Genomic DNA, 18,569 nt, shown 5'->3' on the forward strand with positions numbered 1-18,569 from the left:
CTATACAAGGAGAGACAACCTCAAGAAAGAAAGAAAGAAAGAAAAAAGAAAGAAAGAAAGAAAGAAAGAAAGAAAGAAAGAAAGAAAGAAAGAAAGAAAGGAAGGAAGGAAGGAAGAAAGGAAGGAAGGAAAAAAGAAAAGGAGGAAGAGGAGGAAGAGAAAGAAGGGAATTAAGAGTCTTTGTCCCATGAGAAATATTACAAGAAACGAAATATATAGCTGGTACTAACTAAGCACTAAAGTCAGCATCAAGAAAACATGTATGCAGTCTGTGATGCACCTGAATCGGCAAGAGCTTACAAACCAGAGAGTTCTGCACAGCGCCTAAGGTGCAGACATTGCAGGTGGATTAAAAAGGACATAATTTTCAAATCGAAGGCAGGATAGCGCTAGCTGCGAACATAGTTTCAGAATGCCAGGGCCCACCAGTCAGAAAGACAGCAGGCATTCTGTCAGAGCAAGTCCTAAAAGACAGCAGGCAAGTGGCCTCTCAAAGACGAGCCTCTAACAGACAGTGTTGTCGCCCCTTAGCCAGGAGCATCAATCAAACAGTAGTACCAATAGGGAAAGGTAAGTCCGGACATAGGGAACCCAGTGCAAGAACATTACCAATAAACGTCCATGATCATCTCTAGTCACCCGACCCTGGGAGCAAACAGATAATCCCTGGGAGCACAGCAGTTCCACCTAAAGACTAGGGCCATTTCCACAAGCAGCAAATGTCACCAGGCTAGAGACCCCAAAGGGATCCTGACAGACCCCCACGCTGCAGAAAAAGGTTCCTGGAGATGGTCTGAAGCAGAAGTACCAAACAGAGCAGCAGCCAACCAGAACAACCTGACAGCTGGACGGTCTCCAGCTCCGGAGGGCTCGTGACCCTTGACCTTTAACCCCTGCCTTCCAAGGCTAAGCTGTAAAGCCGGGCTTTCACAAGGAGGCTCCAAAGCTCTCTTACCTGTCAAAGCTTCACCTCAGGCGATAATCATGTCTGTAGGAGATGCTGTGGGCGCCCCCGCAGAGGAGGTAAAGAAGGCGGCGTACGTGAGGAGGACCAGCCGGGCAATTCTGGGTGGGCGACCTCGAGGGACCCCAAGCAGGTGCAGCCGACCTCACCCTGCCTGGTTGCAAGGAGCCACCGCCGCCGCCGCCGCTGCTGCTGCTGCAGTAAATCAGCTGACACCGGCCTCAGCTGCCGTAAATCAGCTGACACCGGCCTCAACTGTCGTGACGTCGCTGCAACTGTCGCAAAAGCGAGGCGAGGTGGAAACCGCTCAGTTTCTCAGCACGTCCAGCCCAGGAGGGCGTGGTCTGGTTACTGTGGCGACTGAAGTCCCCAATGTGCTGTCGCCATGTTGTCTACTATAAGTCCGGTCTAGGCTGCGTTCTGGCTTCCAGTTCCTTTGACGGAAAGCATACAAGGATGGAATGGTCAGCCTAGACGATCAGGTCCTTCCTGGATCAGGATGGTGGAAGTTTACTTTTCACCCCGAAGTATGGGTTCAGAAGGCAGGACATCATATATACTGTTTCCTTCTGATCTGAAGGACAGCATCTAAGGTAGCGCCTCCACAGCACGCACGCGCACACACACACACACACACACACACACACACACACACACACACACACACGTCCTAGGAAAATATTCAGGTCTTCTTTATTAAAGGCTATGATGACTGCAGAGCCAACCCACCCATCTTCTTACATTCTTCTCTTTCCCCCACATCTCCTCCAGCATTTGTTATTTGTTTTGTTGATCTATGGCGTTCTGAGGTAAGATGAAATCTCAAAGTTGTTTTGATGTACATGTACCTAATGGCTAAGGAAAATGAACATTTTTAAGGTGAGGTCAAATTTATTATTTTTGTTTTTTTCTTTTTTTTTTTTTTCCTTCTCTCATATATTACATCCAGGGTGCAGTTTCCACACACACACCCCCACTTCCACTTCCTCTCATAAATGTGCAGCTTCCCAGTGACATCAATCAATCACTACATTACAAGCTACACCAAGACCAGGCACAAACCACCAAGTCAAGGCTAGACAAGGCGACCCAGTAGGAGGAAAAGGGTTCCACAAGTACGTAAAAGAATCAGGGACAGCCCCCCATCCTCACTCCCATGCTAAAATTCCCACAGGACAACAAGCCCTGAGTAGCCATAATTTGTATGCAGAGAACCCTGGTTAGACCCCTACAGGCTCGCTCATCTCTGCAAGGGCCCATGAGTCCCAGTCTGATGATTCTGTGGGCCGTGTTCTCATTTTTTCTTGGTGCACCTGTCTCTTCTGGTTGCTGCAGCCCTTCCTCCCACTCCTCCGAAGAACTCACGAGCTCCACCTAATGTTTGGCTGTGGGACATTGCATCTGCTCCCATCAGTTGCTGGACGAAGTCTCTCTGGTCTCTCTAATGATGATTCTGCGAGGCTCCAGTCCCAGAACACTCTCCAGTCAGTACAAACTGTGGGTTGAAGGTTTTGCGGCTGAGTTAGTGTCCGCTTGAGGCCTTGCCTGGTTACAGAAGAAAGCCCGTTGATGATCTGTGTATGCCCCCCATTACTGGAGGTCTTTGCCAGGGTTACTCTCATAGATTTCATAGAATTTCTATTGAGTATGTTTCCAACTGTCCCCCAATACCATTTGTGTCTCTCAGTATCTCTTCACTACCTGATTCCTCCTGGTTCCAAATCCCCCCGAACCCCAGTCCACCAGCAAAATTTATTCCTTTTCCTTGCCAGGGAGATCCTTGTTTCCCCAGTGAAGTCCTGCTTGTTACTTAGCCTCTCTGGGTCTGTGAACCATAGCGTGATTGTCTTTTACTTCATAGCTAATATCGTCTTATAGTTGAGTACATATCATGTTTGTCTTTCTGGGTCTGGGTTACCTCATTCAAGATGACTCTGTTCTAGTTCCATCCATTTGTCTGCAAATTCATGATATCATTTTTTTTAACACCTGAGTAATACCCCACTATGTAAATGTACCACATTTTCTGTATCCATTCTTCAGTTGAGGGACATTTAGGTTGTTTCCACTTGCTGGCTATTACGAATAAAGCTGCTGTGAACATAGTTGAGAAAACGTCCTTGTGATAGGATGGAGTGTCCTTTGACTATACACAGAGGGATTTTGATCCAGCAACATGGCTACTCTGGCTGGAATACAGACACACCCTTAGTAACACCTTTAATCCCTAACGAAGTAAAGATAGTTTGTAGAAAGAAACACCAATGTTTGAAAGGGATGTATAACTGAGTGGCAGATAAAGTGATGAACCAGAGAAAGATTTGATAGAATAGGATATGAGCAACCCTCATGAAAAAGGGAAAGGAAGCTACTTAAGGCAGTGCAGAAAGAGAAGGCAGTTTTACCAGAACAGTGAGGGGGGGGGCAAGCTAGACACAGGTGAACAAGTCAGAGAATGAGAAGGATCCAGAATAACAACCCAGGTTTCCAGGCAGCAGGTGTCCAGGCCAGTGTTTCTCACATTGTACCTGGGTACCAGGAGTGATACCTATTCCTAGCTATGATGAGGCAAGGGAAGCAAAGCGCATGAATTAGAAAATGGTATGGCATATGCTGCAGACTGTGGTTGTATCATAACCTGTGGCAACAGAGCAAGAAGAAGGACGTATCTAGATCTCATTATTTTCTGACATCCAATAAATCCTATGGAGAGACCTTGATGCAGTACATGAACATCATCTTCCTAGGACAAAGGTGAGGATAGAGAAAGATTGAAAATATATATGGAAGGGCACAAAAAAATGAACATTAAAATGCAGTCTCAGATCTGACTTGTATAGTTCTTTTCATGGTGTGTCTTAGAAACCTTCTTAGCTGTCTTGTTTTAGATGCTTTCTGTGACATGGAAGAACAGTTAAAGAGTGTGTGTGTGCGTGTGTGTGTGTGTGTGTGTGTGTGTGTGTGTGTGTGTGTGCGCGTGCGCGCACGCAAGGGCAGAACTTCATTCCTAAGCTGTGGAAGGACAGGTAGAAATCATAATCCACCCTTCTGAACTGAACTGGATCCCCTCCCCAACACCAGAACTCAGGAGTTGAAGCCCTGATTCCCCATATGGTTTCACTGATTTTGGAAATGAGAATCAAGGCTCATTAAAGACCTTTAGGTTACATGAGCTCATAAGTCACGACCCTGTTCTGGTTATTGGCAACATAAACTACAGCTCAGTGTCTGTGCTACAGGCTAAGGACCCCTCCCCAAAGCTTGAGGAGGCCTCTACTCAGGTGTACCCAGTCCTCAAGGGTGCCACAAAAGCGATGTAAGGATGACTCAGGGTGAAGGCGAGTTGGTGAATTTATTGATTAATTGAAAAGACACACTTGGGAAAGAGGCAGATATTCAAAGAAAAGCATACCCCAGTACCTCTGCAGAGGCTGTGTGTGAAACTGTAGGTCTTGAAGCTACTTAATCTGTTACTAAACTTAGATCCTAGGGGAGGTATGTGCCCTTTTTAAATCTAAAGCTGCCGGGGGTTTTGATTTGTTTTGGCACATGACGCAGGCTGGAGAAAGGAACACTGGCTAGAAAATAAACATTGACCAACGGGATCTTTAGTCACAGATATGCCACAAGGAGGTTGAGCATAAGGTATAAGCTCATCACGCCGTTTTTTTAATTGTGGAAATTGATTAGCTATTTTATTTTTTTAAAATGTTTTAATTAAAATAGAATTGCGTCACTTACTTGGCCCCATTCCTCCCTCTGCCCGCCCCCCTCAGTTACCCTCCCTCAAGCTTCTCCCAAGTATCTCCAATCTCAAGCTGATAGCCTCATTTTCTTTTGTTATATTTATTACATACTCTGCGTGTGCACAAATATAATCCAATTTATTTACAACCCACTGACGAATAACTGACAAATATTGCTATTTGTGGTCAACTCAGCATCAGACAACCAATAGGGGAAGAAGGCTCATCTCTGGGAGAGACTAAGTTCCCAGTAGGTTTTTACCTAGGAGTTGGACCCTGCAAAATGTTTCCCCTTCTACATTAACAGGTCCATTGTTTTTGCTGTTGTTTCTGCCTTGTTTATACTGACATTTCTAGAAGAGTGCTTCATGCAGACATCTTTAAACATCTTTATGCCCCTCTCTTGCACAGTGTTCCCTCGGCCAGAGATGCAGGAGCTGTGGTGTGGTTACATCCACTGGGGCTGGCTCCCCGTGATCCACTGATCTCTGTATCATGTCCTGTTGTGTTTGTCTGTGACAGTTTCCATTTTCTGTAAGGAAAGGCTCCAATGAGGTGTGGTAGTCACACTCACCAGTGGATGTAAGGATAAGATTTTAGAATGTGGTGATGGATTAGGCTGGTCTAGCAAAGTGTCAGTGGTGGATTCGTTTCTAAGACCCATGACCTCTGGAAACTGGCTAAGTTTCTAGTACCAGGCATGATTTTGTAGTTGTAAATATTATTCCGGGGGGTGGGAGGGGTTACCCCACTTAGACCATAGAGTTACCAAATAAAAGATACAAAAGTCTTTCTATTCATAATGAGCCTTAAAGCATTAGAGCTGGGCAGATGTCAACCCTCTATGCTATTTTGTCTACTTCCCTGTCAATAGCCCCAAGATACCACTTGACGTGTTCTTCCTGGGCCTCGAGGCTGTGCACTCACAGTCCACGTACCCCATGGCAACCTCATCCATTTTCTTCCTCTTTCCTCCTGGTCCTTGCCTGAGAGCCCAAGCCCAGGAACCTTTGTTCCGCTTCCTTTCTTCTGCCCAGCCCAGGCTGTGGGCATTTTTTTAAATCAATCATGGATAACTTGGGGAGTAAGATCTACAGAACAAAGGCTGGTATATGTGAGGATCTGCTTGTCTTGGAGCAACCAGATCTTGAGGTACAGAATTTAGCATTTGGATACAAGCAGCACCAGACTAACCTTTTACACAATTTCCCCTACTTTTGAGTGGGCTTCATATCTATTAAGATAGCTGTTGGTTGTTACCACTTGTTGCCATGATCGTAATGTATGTTTCATAGGTGTTGAAGATGGATAGGACTGTCTAATCGATTCCTTCCCTTGATACTTTTCATGGTGTTTTCTAGAATTATGAATGCTAGACCACAGAACAAAGGCTTACAGGTCAGACCCAGCTAGGTTGTCCAGGTCATGTGTCCACAGTTTGTGGTTTCTTAAAATTAAGGGGTGGGGTCGGGACTTCCACCCCCTGAGAAGCAAACAAAAACTACAGAAACGGTGTATATTGCCTTGGGAGTTATGCTGGTTTAAATATGCATGACCCAATGGGAAGTGGCACTATTAGGAGATGTGGCCTTGTTGGAATAGGTATGGCCTTGTTGGAGGAAGTGCGTCACTGAGTAGTTGGGCTTTGAGGTATCCTAGTGTTCAAGCTCTGCTCATGAAGAAGGGACCCCCTCTTCCTGACTGCCTGCCGAGGAGAGCTTTTTCTGTCTGCCTTCAGATCAAGATATATAACACTCAGCTCCTTCCCTACCACCACGTCTGCCTGCACACTGCCATGTTCCTGCCTTGATGATAATGGGCTGAACCTCTGAACCTGTAAGCCAGCCCCAATTAAATGTTGTCCTTTATAAGAGTTGCCTTGGTCATGGTGTCTGTTCACAGCTATAAAACCCAAATTAAGATAGGAGTCATTTGGACAACCCTGACTAAACCCTCCTTCAATGGTTTCTGGTCTTGGATGCTGGGGGTTTTATTGGTATTTGGTTCTTGTGAAGGGCTACGTGCTGGTCCAAGTTGCTTAACTTCCTTTAAAATCTCTCTCTCTCTCTCTCTCTCTCTCTCTCTCTCTCTCTCTCTCTGTGTGTGTGTGTGTGTGTGTGTGTGTGGTGTGCAAGCTTATGTGTTTTGTGTATAATTTTAGGTATATACAACAATGTGATTCCCTATCAATTCTTTGGTGCTACTTCTGTACTTCTGTACTTCTGTACTTCTGTCTGTCTGTACTGACTTTCCTCCTCCTCCATCACAGCGCTCTCCTTGTTGTTTTCCACATCACATTATGTATTCCCCTCCCAAGTCCATTCCCTTATACTTTCCTTGTTAACTATGGCTGCTCCTTGTTGTATATTTACATCTGAGGATTTCAAGCCAGAAACTGAGGATGAGATCTGGACTTTGTCTTTCTGGGTCTGGGTTGCTTCACTCTGTGGACTTTTTTTTTTTTTTATAGGTCCATCCATTTATCTACAAATCGCATTTTTCTTTACGGCTGGATAGTATGGGGCCATATTATGTACTGAGGAATCCATTTTTCATATCTCATCTTATCTCCACTCAGAAACTAGGCCGTGGACTACTTGCTAGTAGAAAGGTATGCTGTTTCTGCAGTTCTACAGCTGATCGGCCAGTCTCCGGTTAGCACCTCAAAGTGACACAGCAGGAGGCTAGGTAAAGCCTCAGCAGGGAGTCGTGCTTCTCTAAGTTGAAGCCTCAGGGAGAAAAGGGGAGGGGGACTTATCTCTGCCCTTTGTTCTCAGAGCCTCTGTTCACATGGTAAAAAACCTCACTGCGAGCTTGCATATAATTTCATTCATAAATTGAATTAAGAGGTTAGAACAGAATGCCTACGTACACGTACACTAGGAGCAATTATCTAGCTTAACTTTCACCATTTGTTACCAGCTTGCAGGGTCATGGAAAAGTTTTAGACTATAACTAAGCAGTCCTTGAAGTTCTGTTTAGACATACTCAGTCGATATCTTATCTCCTGTTTTTGCACCTGGGGTCCTGTGGTGTATATCTTCTTTGTGATCTGTGGTTAACGGTCTCTGCAACCCCTTAGAATGTGCCCTAAATTTTAGAAGTCTGCTGTTATCTCAGAAGCAATTAAGCAGTCCTGTTCTACAGGGAACTGGAATGCACACCTCTGTGGGTGTTGCCATTTGGAAACAATGGTAGCCCTTGCATGCTAGAGGCGTCTGCAGAGGAAAACGCTCTTTGTCTTTGCATGCTATCTGAGTGTGGGCCTCCTTCGGACTCTTCATGTACCACATTTTCACTCCCCATCATCTGTTAAAGCACGTGTAGCCTGTTTCCATTTCTTGGCTAGTATTACTAGGGCAGTTATGAATATTGTTGAGCAAGTGCACGGAGCTGGCCATTGAGTCTTTCCAGTATATGCCGAGAAACCGTACAGCTGGACCATGTGGTAGGTCTATTTTTAGTTCTTTGAGGATCCTTCACACTCATCTCCAGAGCGACTGCACGCACTCGCATTTCCACCTGCACTGATTCTGTGTGTCAACCTGACACAAGCTGGAGTCCTCACAGAGAAGGATTCTCCCTTGAGGAAATGCCTCCATGAGACCCAGCTGTAAGGCATTTTCTCAATTAGTGATCAAGGAGGGAGGGCCTAGCCTACTGTGGGTGGTACCATCCCTGGGCTGGTAGTCCTGGGTTCCCCTGCAAGCCAGAGGAAGCAATCCAGTAAGCAGCACCCTCCATGACCTGTGTATCAGCTCTGCCTCCAAGTTCTTACCATGTGTGAGTCCCTGACCTCTTTTCCTTAGGGGATGAACAGCAATGTGGAAGTGTAAGCTGATGAAACCCTTTCCTCCCCAACTTGCTTCTTGGTCGTGCTTTGTGAAGGAATAGAAACCCTGACTAAGACACCACCTTAGGGGATGCAGGATCCTTTCTCTTCACAACCTACCACCATTTGTTATCAGTTGGACTGGTTTTTGTCATTCTGACTGGGTGGGCCGGCATTTCATTGGTCTATATGTCTACTTTGTGCCAATATCAGGTTGTTTCCATTACTGTAGTTTTTACAATCTATCTTAATGTCTGGAAGTCCCCTAGTGTCCTTATTTTTGCTCGAATTGTTTTGGCTATCTGGATTGTTTTCAGATTTTATATGCATTTTTTTTTATTTTTTCCTATTTCTGTAAAGAATTTTGTGGGTTTCTTGATTGGGATGGCACTGAGTCTGTAAACTACTTTTTGCAGGGTGTTCATTTTTGCATCTTAATTCCACTGATCCATGAACACGGGTTACTTCCCCGCATTTTAGAGTCCTTTTGCATCTCCTTTTTTCAGGGCATTGTAGTTTTCATTGTAGCGGTCTTTCACCTCCTTGGTTGGTTTATTTCAAGATATTTTGCTGTCTAGAATGGTATTGTAAATGGAAGTGTGCCCATAATGTCTTACTCAGCATTTGTTGTTGTGTCATAACACATTTTTAACAAGCTGCTTTGTGAAGTTTCTCAGTTATTTGGTCTATGGTCTAGTTACTTATGTAAAAAAAAAATCTGGGTGTTAGCAAGTGACAGACTCAGAACAAAGGAAGAGAGGGGTTTTCCTTTCTCATAATCTTGGTGATGATTTGAATATGCTTGGCCTAGGGAGTTGAATGGTCCTATTAGGCAGTGTGGCCTTGTTGGACAAATTGTGTCACCATGGGGGTGGTGGACTTTGAGACCCTCCTCCTAGCTCTCTAGAAGCAAGTCTTCTTCTGTGGAGTTTCCATCAAGATGTAGAACTCTCGGCTCCTCCTGAACCATGCCTGTCTAGACACTGCCATGCTTCCTGCCTTGTTAATAGACCCAACTTCTGAAACTGTAAGCAAGCCCCAATTAAATGTTGTCCTTTATAAAGATAAATGGTGTCTTTTCACAGCAATGAAACCCTAAGACACCCCTCCTATTTCCTATCTAGCTATTCTGTCTTAATTTAATAAGATCTGAGTGGTGGTTTAAATATTCTTGTCCCAGGGAGTGACACTATTAGGAGGTATGGCCTTGTTGGAATAGGTGTGGCCTTGTTAGGAGTGGGTCACTATGAGCGTGGGCTTTAAGACCCTCATTCTAGCTACCTGGAAGCCAGTATTCTGCTAGCGGCCTTCAGATGAAGATGTAGAACTCTCAGCTCCTCCTGCACCATGCCTGCCTGGACACTGCCATGCTTTCCCCCTTGGTGATAATGGACTGAACCTCTAAACCTGTAAGCCAGCCCCAATGAAATGTTGTCCTTAGAAGAGTTGCCTTGGTCACGGTGTCTGTTCACAGCAGTAAAACCCTAAGACAATTGATCTTTGTTACTACTACTACTACTACTACTACTACTACTACTACTACTACTACTATTACTACGACAACTCCTACAACTCCTCCTCCTCCTACTACCAGTACTACTACTACTCCTACTCCTACTACTACTACTAATGGACCATATCAGCATCATATCGTGTTCATGTGAAGCTAGAAAGCAAAAGGGGGTCACATACAAATAAAACAACCCCAGGAAACTAACTCCTGCATTCACCCCTCTTTCCCACTTATTCCCACCACTTCCCACTCTTTTAGACTTCCAGTTTGCAGATCCATGAGAAATTTCTGTTGTATAAGCCACTTTCTCCTGTGGTATTTTGTTAACACAGCTCTAGCTGACTAACAACGACTGTTTATAAACAATATTTGCTGGGTATTGTATATGTGGTTTGAACATCACTATAATTCACCATGCTGGAAAGTAGAATTAACACATTTTCTCAGCAAGAAAGACAAGGTTCAGAGCGGTTAATGGCAGAGAGGTTAATGGCTTGCCCAGCACTATTGGACAAGTTGCAGAGAATATGGAAAATGCTGCCAGTTTCTATTAGTCATTACACTGTCTGATAAACACGAATATATATGTATATATACATATATATACTCTGATGCATGTATTAAGCAAATATTGCCTATTACCTGCCCTTTCAATTCACTTGCACATGCTGGTTCCTCTATCTGAAATATTTCTACCACCTTTCTCCTTCGAAATGGAATTATTTTTCTTTACGGAAAGCCTGTCACTGATGCCTTTTCACGCATTTCCACATCGTATATCAAATATATTTTTTTGAGAATTTCACACACATACGTAGTTTTGATCAAGTCAATTCCAGTTCCCTCCTGCTGCGGGCCCTCTGTATCTCCTTCCCACTTTCCCCTCTCCAATTCCTAGTCCCTAGTCCCTTTTTTAAAACCCAGACTACACAAGGTTGAATTCTGAAGTTACATCTACCCTTTACCTTGAGTCATAACCTCACCTCGCTTGTTTCCAACTTTCATATTTGTTAATTTAGTGTGTCACTAGACTCCAGATTCCTAAAAAAATTGGGATGTCTCCTTTTGGCATATTTTGGGTACATATTTTTGAATGTCTGCTCGGAGAACACCCATACGTATTGAAAGAAATGTCCCTGATATCTATATGTGCCGAGTGACTTGCCCAGAATACAAGACAGGAGCACTGTCAAGAGTTCTTGTAAAGGGTGCCTTATGATCTTAGGCTGTAGTCATGTGCCGGTCTCTTAGCCGGGTCTCCTCAAAGTCAGCGCTTGGTCAAAACAACGCAAAACAGAACAAAAGAGAACTTTAGGTGAGCGAAGATAGCGGGAGTTAATTTCAGAAGGCCAGCGGCGCCGCGGAATCTACAGTCTGCGCCTGCGCCGTTCGGGTCGTGCAAGCCTCAGGTCGGCACGCAAACGGAAGACGTGGAAATGACGTCAAACACGCAAGGGCCGAGACTCCCCCAGCGCGGTGGCTGCTGGGTGTTGCGCGCCTTGCCCCTCTAGCTCCCCTCCCAGCCCGCGTCTCCTCCCCCTCCGCTCGCCTGCTCCCTGGCGTGACTCGGCACTCGCAGCTCCGGGAGGACACGTCGTGGTCGCCGTTCTCGCCCAGGCCCCGGCCTCCTGCAGCCTCTCTCCGGCCTCTCTTGGGCTTTCGTCTTAAGTTTTGAGGCCGGAGGCGTCGTGGCCGTCCTGCCGGGCTCTCTGTAAGGATGGTGGGAGTGAAGCCGGTCGGGAGCGATCCAGATTTCCAGCCGGAGCTGAGTGGGGCGGGCTCCAGACTTGCTGTGGTCAAGTTCACCATGAGAGGGTAAGGCCGAGTCTGGGTCCTCTTGGCATTCCTCTGTGGGTCTCTGTTCCCCCAGCCTCCCCACCCTCATTTTCCGGGTCCCGGTTCTCCTGTCGTCTTATGCTTTGGAATGTCCGGTGGTGACTACAGCCCAGGCCGCTGCCAGGATTAGGCCTCAGCTCTAGAGTTCGGGTCTCAGATGTGCATCGAAGGCTTCCTGGCGGGCACAGAGGCCACCCTGGTGGGTCCCGACGCTCAGGACATGCCTGCCCGCCGAGTTTAAAATCGCAGATGTCTCTGCTCTTGAGGGGTGGCCCGCGATGTTTCCAGGTTGTAGGAGTCTCAGCCTCTACAACTTGCGCCGCTTCCTATCTTTGGGAAGAGTCAACAACCACCATTTGCATTTTAGTATCTCTGAAAGCTTATTTTTCCAAACCTTTGATTTCTCGTCACCTGTATTTTCTGCAAAGCCTTTGAAAGATCCAGATGTCGGTGCCCATCTATTCAGAATGACGTGCAGTGTTGTGGCGTAGTTGGTGCATTTTAAATTAAGCTAATGTCTGAACAGTGTTTTTATTGTGCATATCATGTTTGTTGCATGTTTGGTTTTGTCTTAGGCTCCTCTGTGTATGCAGACTACAGACACAAAATATAGTTTGTGCATGTCACCGGTTAGACAGACCTCTGTGTTTGTCCAAATTGCCTTTTTAACTTAATGATTTAAGACGATAGGAATGTGGAAAGATGTTAACTGATCTAAAGGACAAAAAGCCGAAGGATCGCTTATTGGGCGTGAAATAATGTTCTCGTCTGTAAATTGGAACGAGGCCTTAAGAGCCAAAAAAAACTGAGCGTGTTATTTACAGAGCCCTTGAATGTAGCAGTACCAAGTTAAAAGGTTTAGAGATCTTCATTTGACCACCTGGAATTATTTACACACAAACCAACTGGGAGGGAGTTTACATAACAGATTTACTTGCCTGTATGCTTTTTCTTAAACCCAGAGAAAAATTGAGTTTCTAGTACAGGGTTCAGGAACTGTTGTGTATAAACTGTAGATAGCTCTAGGGGATGGATCAGGTTACAAATAGAGAAGAAAACAAGTTCTAAGGGTTTTGTTGGTGGTACTTGTTTTGTTTGGAGGCGGGTCTCCCACAGAACTGAAAGGGGGCAAGTACATTAATAGAGTGAAATAGAGACCCCATGTGATAGGATGCTTTTACATTTACTAAATTGAAGGGGTTAGGCTATATCATGTGTATCAGGACATGTCTCAAAGGAATGTCAGAGTTCCAGAAATGTCTTCTTAGCCTTCCTTGTGTATAGCCTGGAGAATGCCATTCATTTGCTTAGACTACAGTGAAAGAGAGCAGATGGCTTCAACAAATCTTATTTTTAGTTCATTCTTCTACTTCTGGCCAATTGGAGCATTCACACTTTTGTCACCCGGTCATTTAATTTGCCCTTACCATGCCAGAGGCAGGATAATATAACTAGTTAAGGACTGGAGTGAGAAAGGTGGAGAAACGTTGCTACTGATGGACCTTTTCTGTTAGCAGCGTGGAGTCATTTTCAGGGTACCTGTAGGGACTGATTGGTAAAGAGCTACATTACTTATTATTTAATGGAATGAAAACTACATTTCCTTTGTAAAAACTTAGGACAAACAGGTGCTTACATGTAGAGAACATTTTTAGTTTAAAAGAATAGGTAACATTTATAAGTCTAGTGAGGTTGTATTTATATTCTTCTTACTTTTAAATATCTTTACCATTCTTTCAAAGTGGGCCATCAAGGCCTTTCTCTCTGAGGTTCTTGCAGTGCATCCATACTTTGTGACCTGCAAGTAATTGTCTAATAAAGTCTTCACAGAGACTACTCAGAGAAAGGTAATGTTACCTCATTTTAGGTCGAGGGCATAATTTCCTCTAGTACCCTGTTGTTTACTTCAACTATGTATTTTAAGCTAAATTGCGTATGCCTTATCAGCCATTGCACTAAGTTAATTATCCTCAAGCAGTGTGTAGATGGCTTTGTTTAAGAATCTGCAGTTGCTCTTTGATGTACGCACAGGGCCTTTGAACATACTGGGTAAGCACCCTACCACTCAGTTTTTATTTCTAGTTTTCTTTTTTTTTTTTAAATCCTTCCCCCTGTCATGGGGTTTAGGTAGGGTTTCTCTGGCTTTACTGGAACTCACTATGTAGACCAGGCTGGCCTCAAAATCACAAGAGGTCCATCTGCCTCTGCTATCCAGTGCTGGGATTAAAGGCATGTGCCACCATGCCTGGCCCCCATTTTCCTTTTTATAGTAAAATAAATACAACATAAAATTGATTATTTTAGTGCTGTGTGTGTGTGTGTGTGTGTGTCTATGTAGCTGACTCAGGTCAGCCTCAAACTTGTGATCCTCCTGCCTAGGCCTTCTGAATGCTGGAATTATAGGTATGCACCACCACATGGAGTGATTTTAGCAATTTCAAAGAGTGTAACTCAGGGGTGTTACGTGCATTCACAATATTGTGCAATTATTACCTTTATTTTCTGAAATAGCCGTATCATTCCAAGCAGAAACTACCTGTTAAGTAGAAATACCCTGTGCTCACTTCTTCAGGAGAACGAAACCCTGTTAGATCCCACTCGCCCATGTCCACTGGCTTTCCTGACTTTCTACTGTGCTTTCTGTCTCTAGGAATCTGCTTGTTTTAGGCACGTACGTGAGTGAGCTGTGACAACGTATGCTGCCTTTCTTTTCTTAGTTGTTTCACATATATTCTCAAGGTTCATCTGCAGTAAAGGATGTCGCAGAAGTTCATTCCTTTTCATTTCTTGACACTTGTGTTTGCTTGTAGCTGTTAATAATGAACACTCCTGTGGACACTGGCATATTACATCTTTTTCAGTCTATGCTTTGATTCATTTCTTGATAAAGATTGCTTCGAATGCATTAATTCTGTCTACATTATACTCTTAAGCCTATCAACAATTCAGTTTACTCATACTTTCCTGGTAAGATGAGAATATTAAGCTTTCATACTGTTAAGAGGATAAATTCTGTCTTAAATATCTATTCTGACAAGATTTCTAAAGTTACTGTCTCTAAATAGTTGCTTCTGAAATATGGCCAGATACATTGAGTGGCTGTCAGCAGTGCCATTTTACTGTTTTGGTTTGTGGGTATACTAAGCTAAAAGAATGTATAGTTTCTTTCCTATTAGTATAGTATGAATGTTTTTACCTTCAAGGGGTACATACATCACACCTTTTTTTCAGTAATTTGAGTCTTCCCGTTACTTTGTATTTTATTTTCTTAAAGCAGACCTTATTTTGTAATGACTATTGGTAATCATTACAAATACCAATCAGAGAGGATGGTGGTGGTGCATATGAGTTCCTGTAGTATGTAGCTTGTTTTGTTTAAAGTATACTAACATACATAATATATCAATTACATATTACTAAATTGCTGAGGACTGAAAGTAATTTACCAAAATAAAGAGCCCAGTACCCTGCGGGAGCTAGAAAGATAAATGCTTGCGAGTGATGTGAGCGATGCAGGTGAAGTGGGTACGACCAGGACATGCCGAGGCCTGGAGTAAAGTTTCAGTTGGAGTGTTTGTTTGTTTGTTTGTTTTTGGCATGGAGGGTGGGGGTCTTTGATAACTAACATTCAAGAAGACATAAATTACTAAACTGTATTTTAATACATTTAACAAATTTAACTGTAAATTAATAAATCTTCCCAGGTCCACGTTTGTATAACCAACACTAAGTAACGAACACCATTATTTCCAACCCCACCTTTGCATCCGTAGGCTCCTTCTCTTCACTCTTGCATTCTCACACTCTTAGTTTTGCCTGAATTTAAACCACATAAAAAGAGAATTGTATTTTATAGATTATTCCTTTTGAAGAGGATACAGTTTCTTCAAGAGTGTGTAGGGTATGGCTGTTGCTTTATGAAGAACACCAGCTAAACACTGGAGATCTGTTGTGGACTTTTGGGGACGGTAGTTAAAGATTTTAGAGGGTTTTTAGTTTCTGGCTGGGGATTGACCCAGGGACTCCAACATGCTAGGTGAGTGATCTGCTGCTGAACCTCTTTTCCTTAGCCCTCTTCTGGGCAGTTGTAAAGCTTTAAATGAGGTGAAAATAATTTAACATCTTTGTGAATTGTATAATACAGCAGGTGGCCAAAGTGTATTATTTTATTAATAAAGTTTAATGGGTTTATTTTATGTGATTTACAGAACCAGTTACAGATATAGGCGCATTTTAGTAACCACAGTACATTTAGAAATGGCCTGTTTGAAACATATAGGAAAGCAAGCCCTTATGAAATAAGGCTTTAAAAGTGCATACATTTTCTTTATTCATGGTTGTATATATGTTTATACAAGCCTTACTCAAGATAAAGGCACTGGCTATTGTAGAAGGTAGGGAGAAAGAATTTCATGAGTCTCATTTAGTATTAGAGCTAGAAGGAAAATTTATTACTAAAAGCTCAATAACTTTTAAAAAGAACTTGGGTTGGATTAGGTTTATGAATTGTTGATCCTGCTTGTGGCCCTTCTAACTAGGGTGTTGGATTTTGAATGACTTATTTAACTTTTGGCCTTCAGTTCTTTGTTTTAGATGGGTCCCTCTTTAGTTGTAGCCCTGACTGTACTTGAATTTGCTGTGTAGACCAGGCTGGCTTCCCATTTGCAGAGATCAGCCTTCCTCTGTCTCCCCAGAGCTGGGATGGAAAGTGTATACCACCACACCTCACCATAATTGCTTTTTAAATACTTATTTACATTACTGTTATCAGTAATGATAGGTTGAGTCTGCCCTTTGCTGTATTTCTCATTGCATTTCTTGTCTTTATTCTTTACTTTCTTGTACTGTTTTTGTGCATTAAGTCTTTGATTCTACTATATCATAAGTTGATTTTTTTAAAGATTTATTTATTTATTTATATTTTATATAAGTATACTGTAGCTGTCTTCAGACACACCAGAAGAGGGCATCAGATCCCATTACAGATGGTTGTGAGCCACCATGTGGTTGCTGGGAATTGAACTCGGGACCTCTGGAAGAACAGTCAGTGCTCTTAACCACTGAACCATCTTCCAGCCCTATATCCTAACTTTTATGAATTTTAAAATTATTTTACATAATGCTTCAAATATTTTTCTCTTCAGTAGTCTTAAATTTTATATATATTAGGTTGTTTAAATATCTTATGTGTCAGTGATACCTAAATTTTGGGGATTAAAGGCATGTGCTACCACACCAAGCCTGAGAACTTTATGCATGAGAACTTTAGTTACATATTAACACTTTTCCCACTCTCAAACTTTCCATTTCTCCTCTCCCCTTCAAATTTATGACCTCTTTTTACATATATACACATGCGCGTGCGCACACATACACACACACACACACACACACACACACACACATATACATGCACACACGCACATATTATAACCGATACTTGAAGAAAAGAAAGACCATTCTCAAACTTTTTTTTAAAAAAATATTTATTTATTTATTTATTTATTTATTATGTAATTATGTAGAAGTATACTGTAGCTGTCTTCAGACACACCAGAAGAGGGCATCAGATCCCATTACAGATGGTTGTGAGCCACCATGTGGTTGCTGGGATTTGAACTCAGAACCTCTGGAAGAGCAGTCAGTGCTCTTAACCACTGAGCCATCTCTCCTGCCCCATTTTCAAACTTCTATGAGGCCAGTATTATTCTAATACCAAAACCAGGTAAAGACACAACAACAACAGGAAAACTACAGGCCAATATTCCCCGGTGAAGACACAAAAATTCTTCATAAAATACTTGCAGAAAGGGATATATCAATGAGTTCTCTATGCAGGTTGGATATGCAGGGATGGTTCATCATATGTAAGTCAAGAGCTGTACCAAATTATGTAAATGGAGTTAAAATCGCACGGTCAGACCAATAGATCCAGAAGAGGCCTGTGACAAAATCCAGCATGCCTTCATGGGACAGTCCTGGAGAGAGTAGGACTGGAGCAGCAGAGCTCAACTTAAAGGCATATGACAGACCCACAGCCAGTATCCTGGGGAAGGAAGAAAAAATCCCGTTTAAATTAAGGAATGAAACAGGACTGTCCACTGTCCCGTTTAATTTAAATTGTTTTCAATGTAGTGTTTGAAGCAGTAGCTGGAACAATAAAGTGGAAGAAGGAAATTAAAAAGATGTAAATAGGAAAAGAAATGAAGTTACTCCTGTTTGCAGATATACAGTATACACAAGAGACCTTCGAATTTCCATTAGTTATATCAGTTTAAAAGTTTAGTCTTGTTGACTTGGTTCTTTTGTGTAGTCGGAAGCTATAAGCTTATGTTCTATGTTCTTCTACCAAAAGCATAACTCAAAACCCTTTTTGCATGTCCATTTTATATATTGTACTAAATATAACCTTCAGTCAAAGATATTTAGGGCAGAAAAGTACTTTTCTTCTCCCATCTTTAAACCCGTGTACTAGATGATTTCTGGGCCCCATTGCAACAAGTTAAAGAAAAAAAAAATCCTGGTTTTGGTTTTGGTTTTCTTTGGTGGTGGAGGGGAGAGGTCTGGGGTTGCTAGTCAAGATCTGCAGAGGAGAAAATCAGTCTGACATTCGGAAATACTGGATAATATCTATGAAAGGTTTTCTTGCTTCTATTTTATTCAGGAAAACTAACTGGC

The 18,569-nt window shown here is 43.0% G+C and overlaps 2 protein-coding genes across 2 annotated transcripts in view; one reads left to right on the forward strand and one right to left on the reverse strand.

Annotated features, from left to right (window-relative positions):
* Wdr7 (WD repeat domain 7) overlaps window positions 1-1,148 on the reverse strand; it is a 271,935-nt gene extending 270,787 nt beyond the window's left edge. Inside the window, exon 1 of the mRNA XM_032885554.1 lies at window positions 956-1,148. The gene's annotated coding sequence lies outside the window, so the exon portion shown is untranslated. The remainder of the gene's footprint in view (window positions 1-955) is intronic.
* Window positions 1,149-11,561: 10,413 nt separating this feature from the next.
* Txnl1 (thioredoxin like 1) overlaps window positions 11,562-18,569 on the forward strand; it is a 29,858-nt gene continuing 22,850 nt past the window's right edge. The window contains exon 1 of the mRNA XM_032885355.1: window positions 11,562-11,870. Within this exon, the coding sequence (XP_032741246.1) occupies window positions 11,773-11,870 (98 nt within the window). The 5' untranslated portion in view covers window positions 11,562-11,772. The remainder of the gene's footprint in view (window positions 11,871-18,569) is intronic.

This window comes from Rattus rattus, chromosome 15 (genome assembly GCF_011064425.1).
Source record: "Rattus rattus isolate New Zealand chromosome 15, Rrattus_CSIRO_v1, whole genome shotgun sequence".
Lineage (NCBI taxonomy): Eukaryota > Metazoa > Chordata > Mammalia > Rodentia > Muridae > Rattus > Rattus rattus.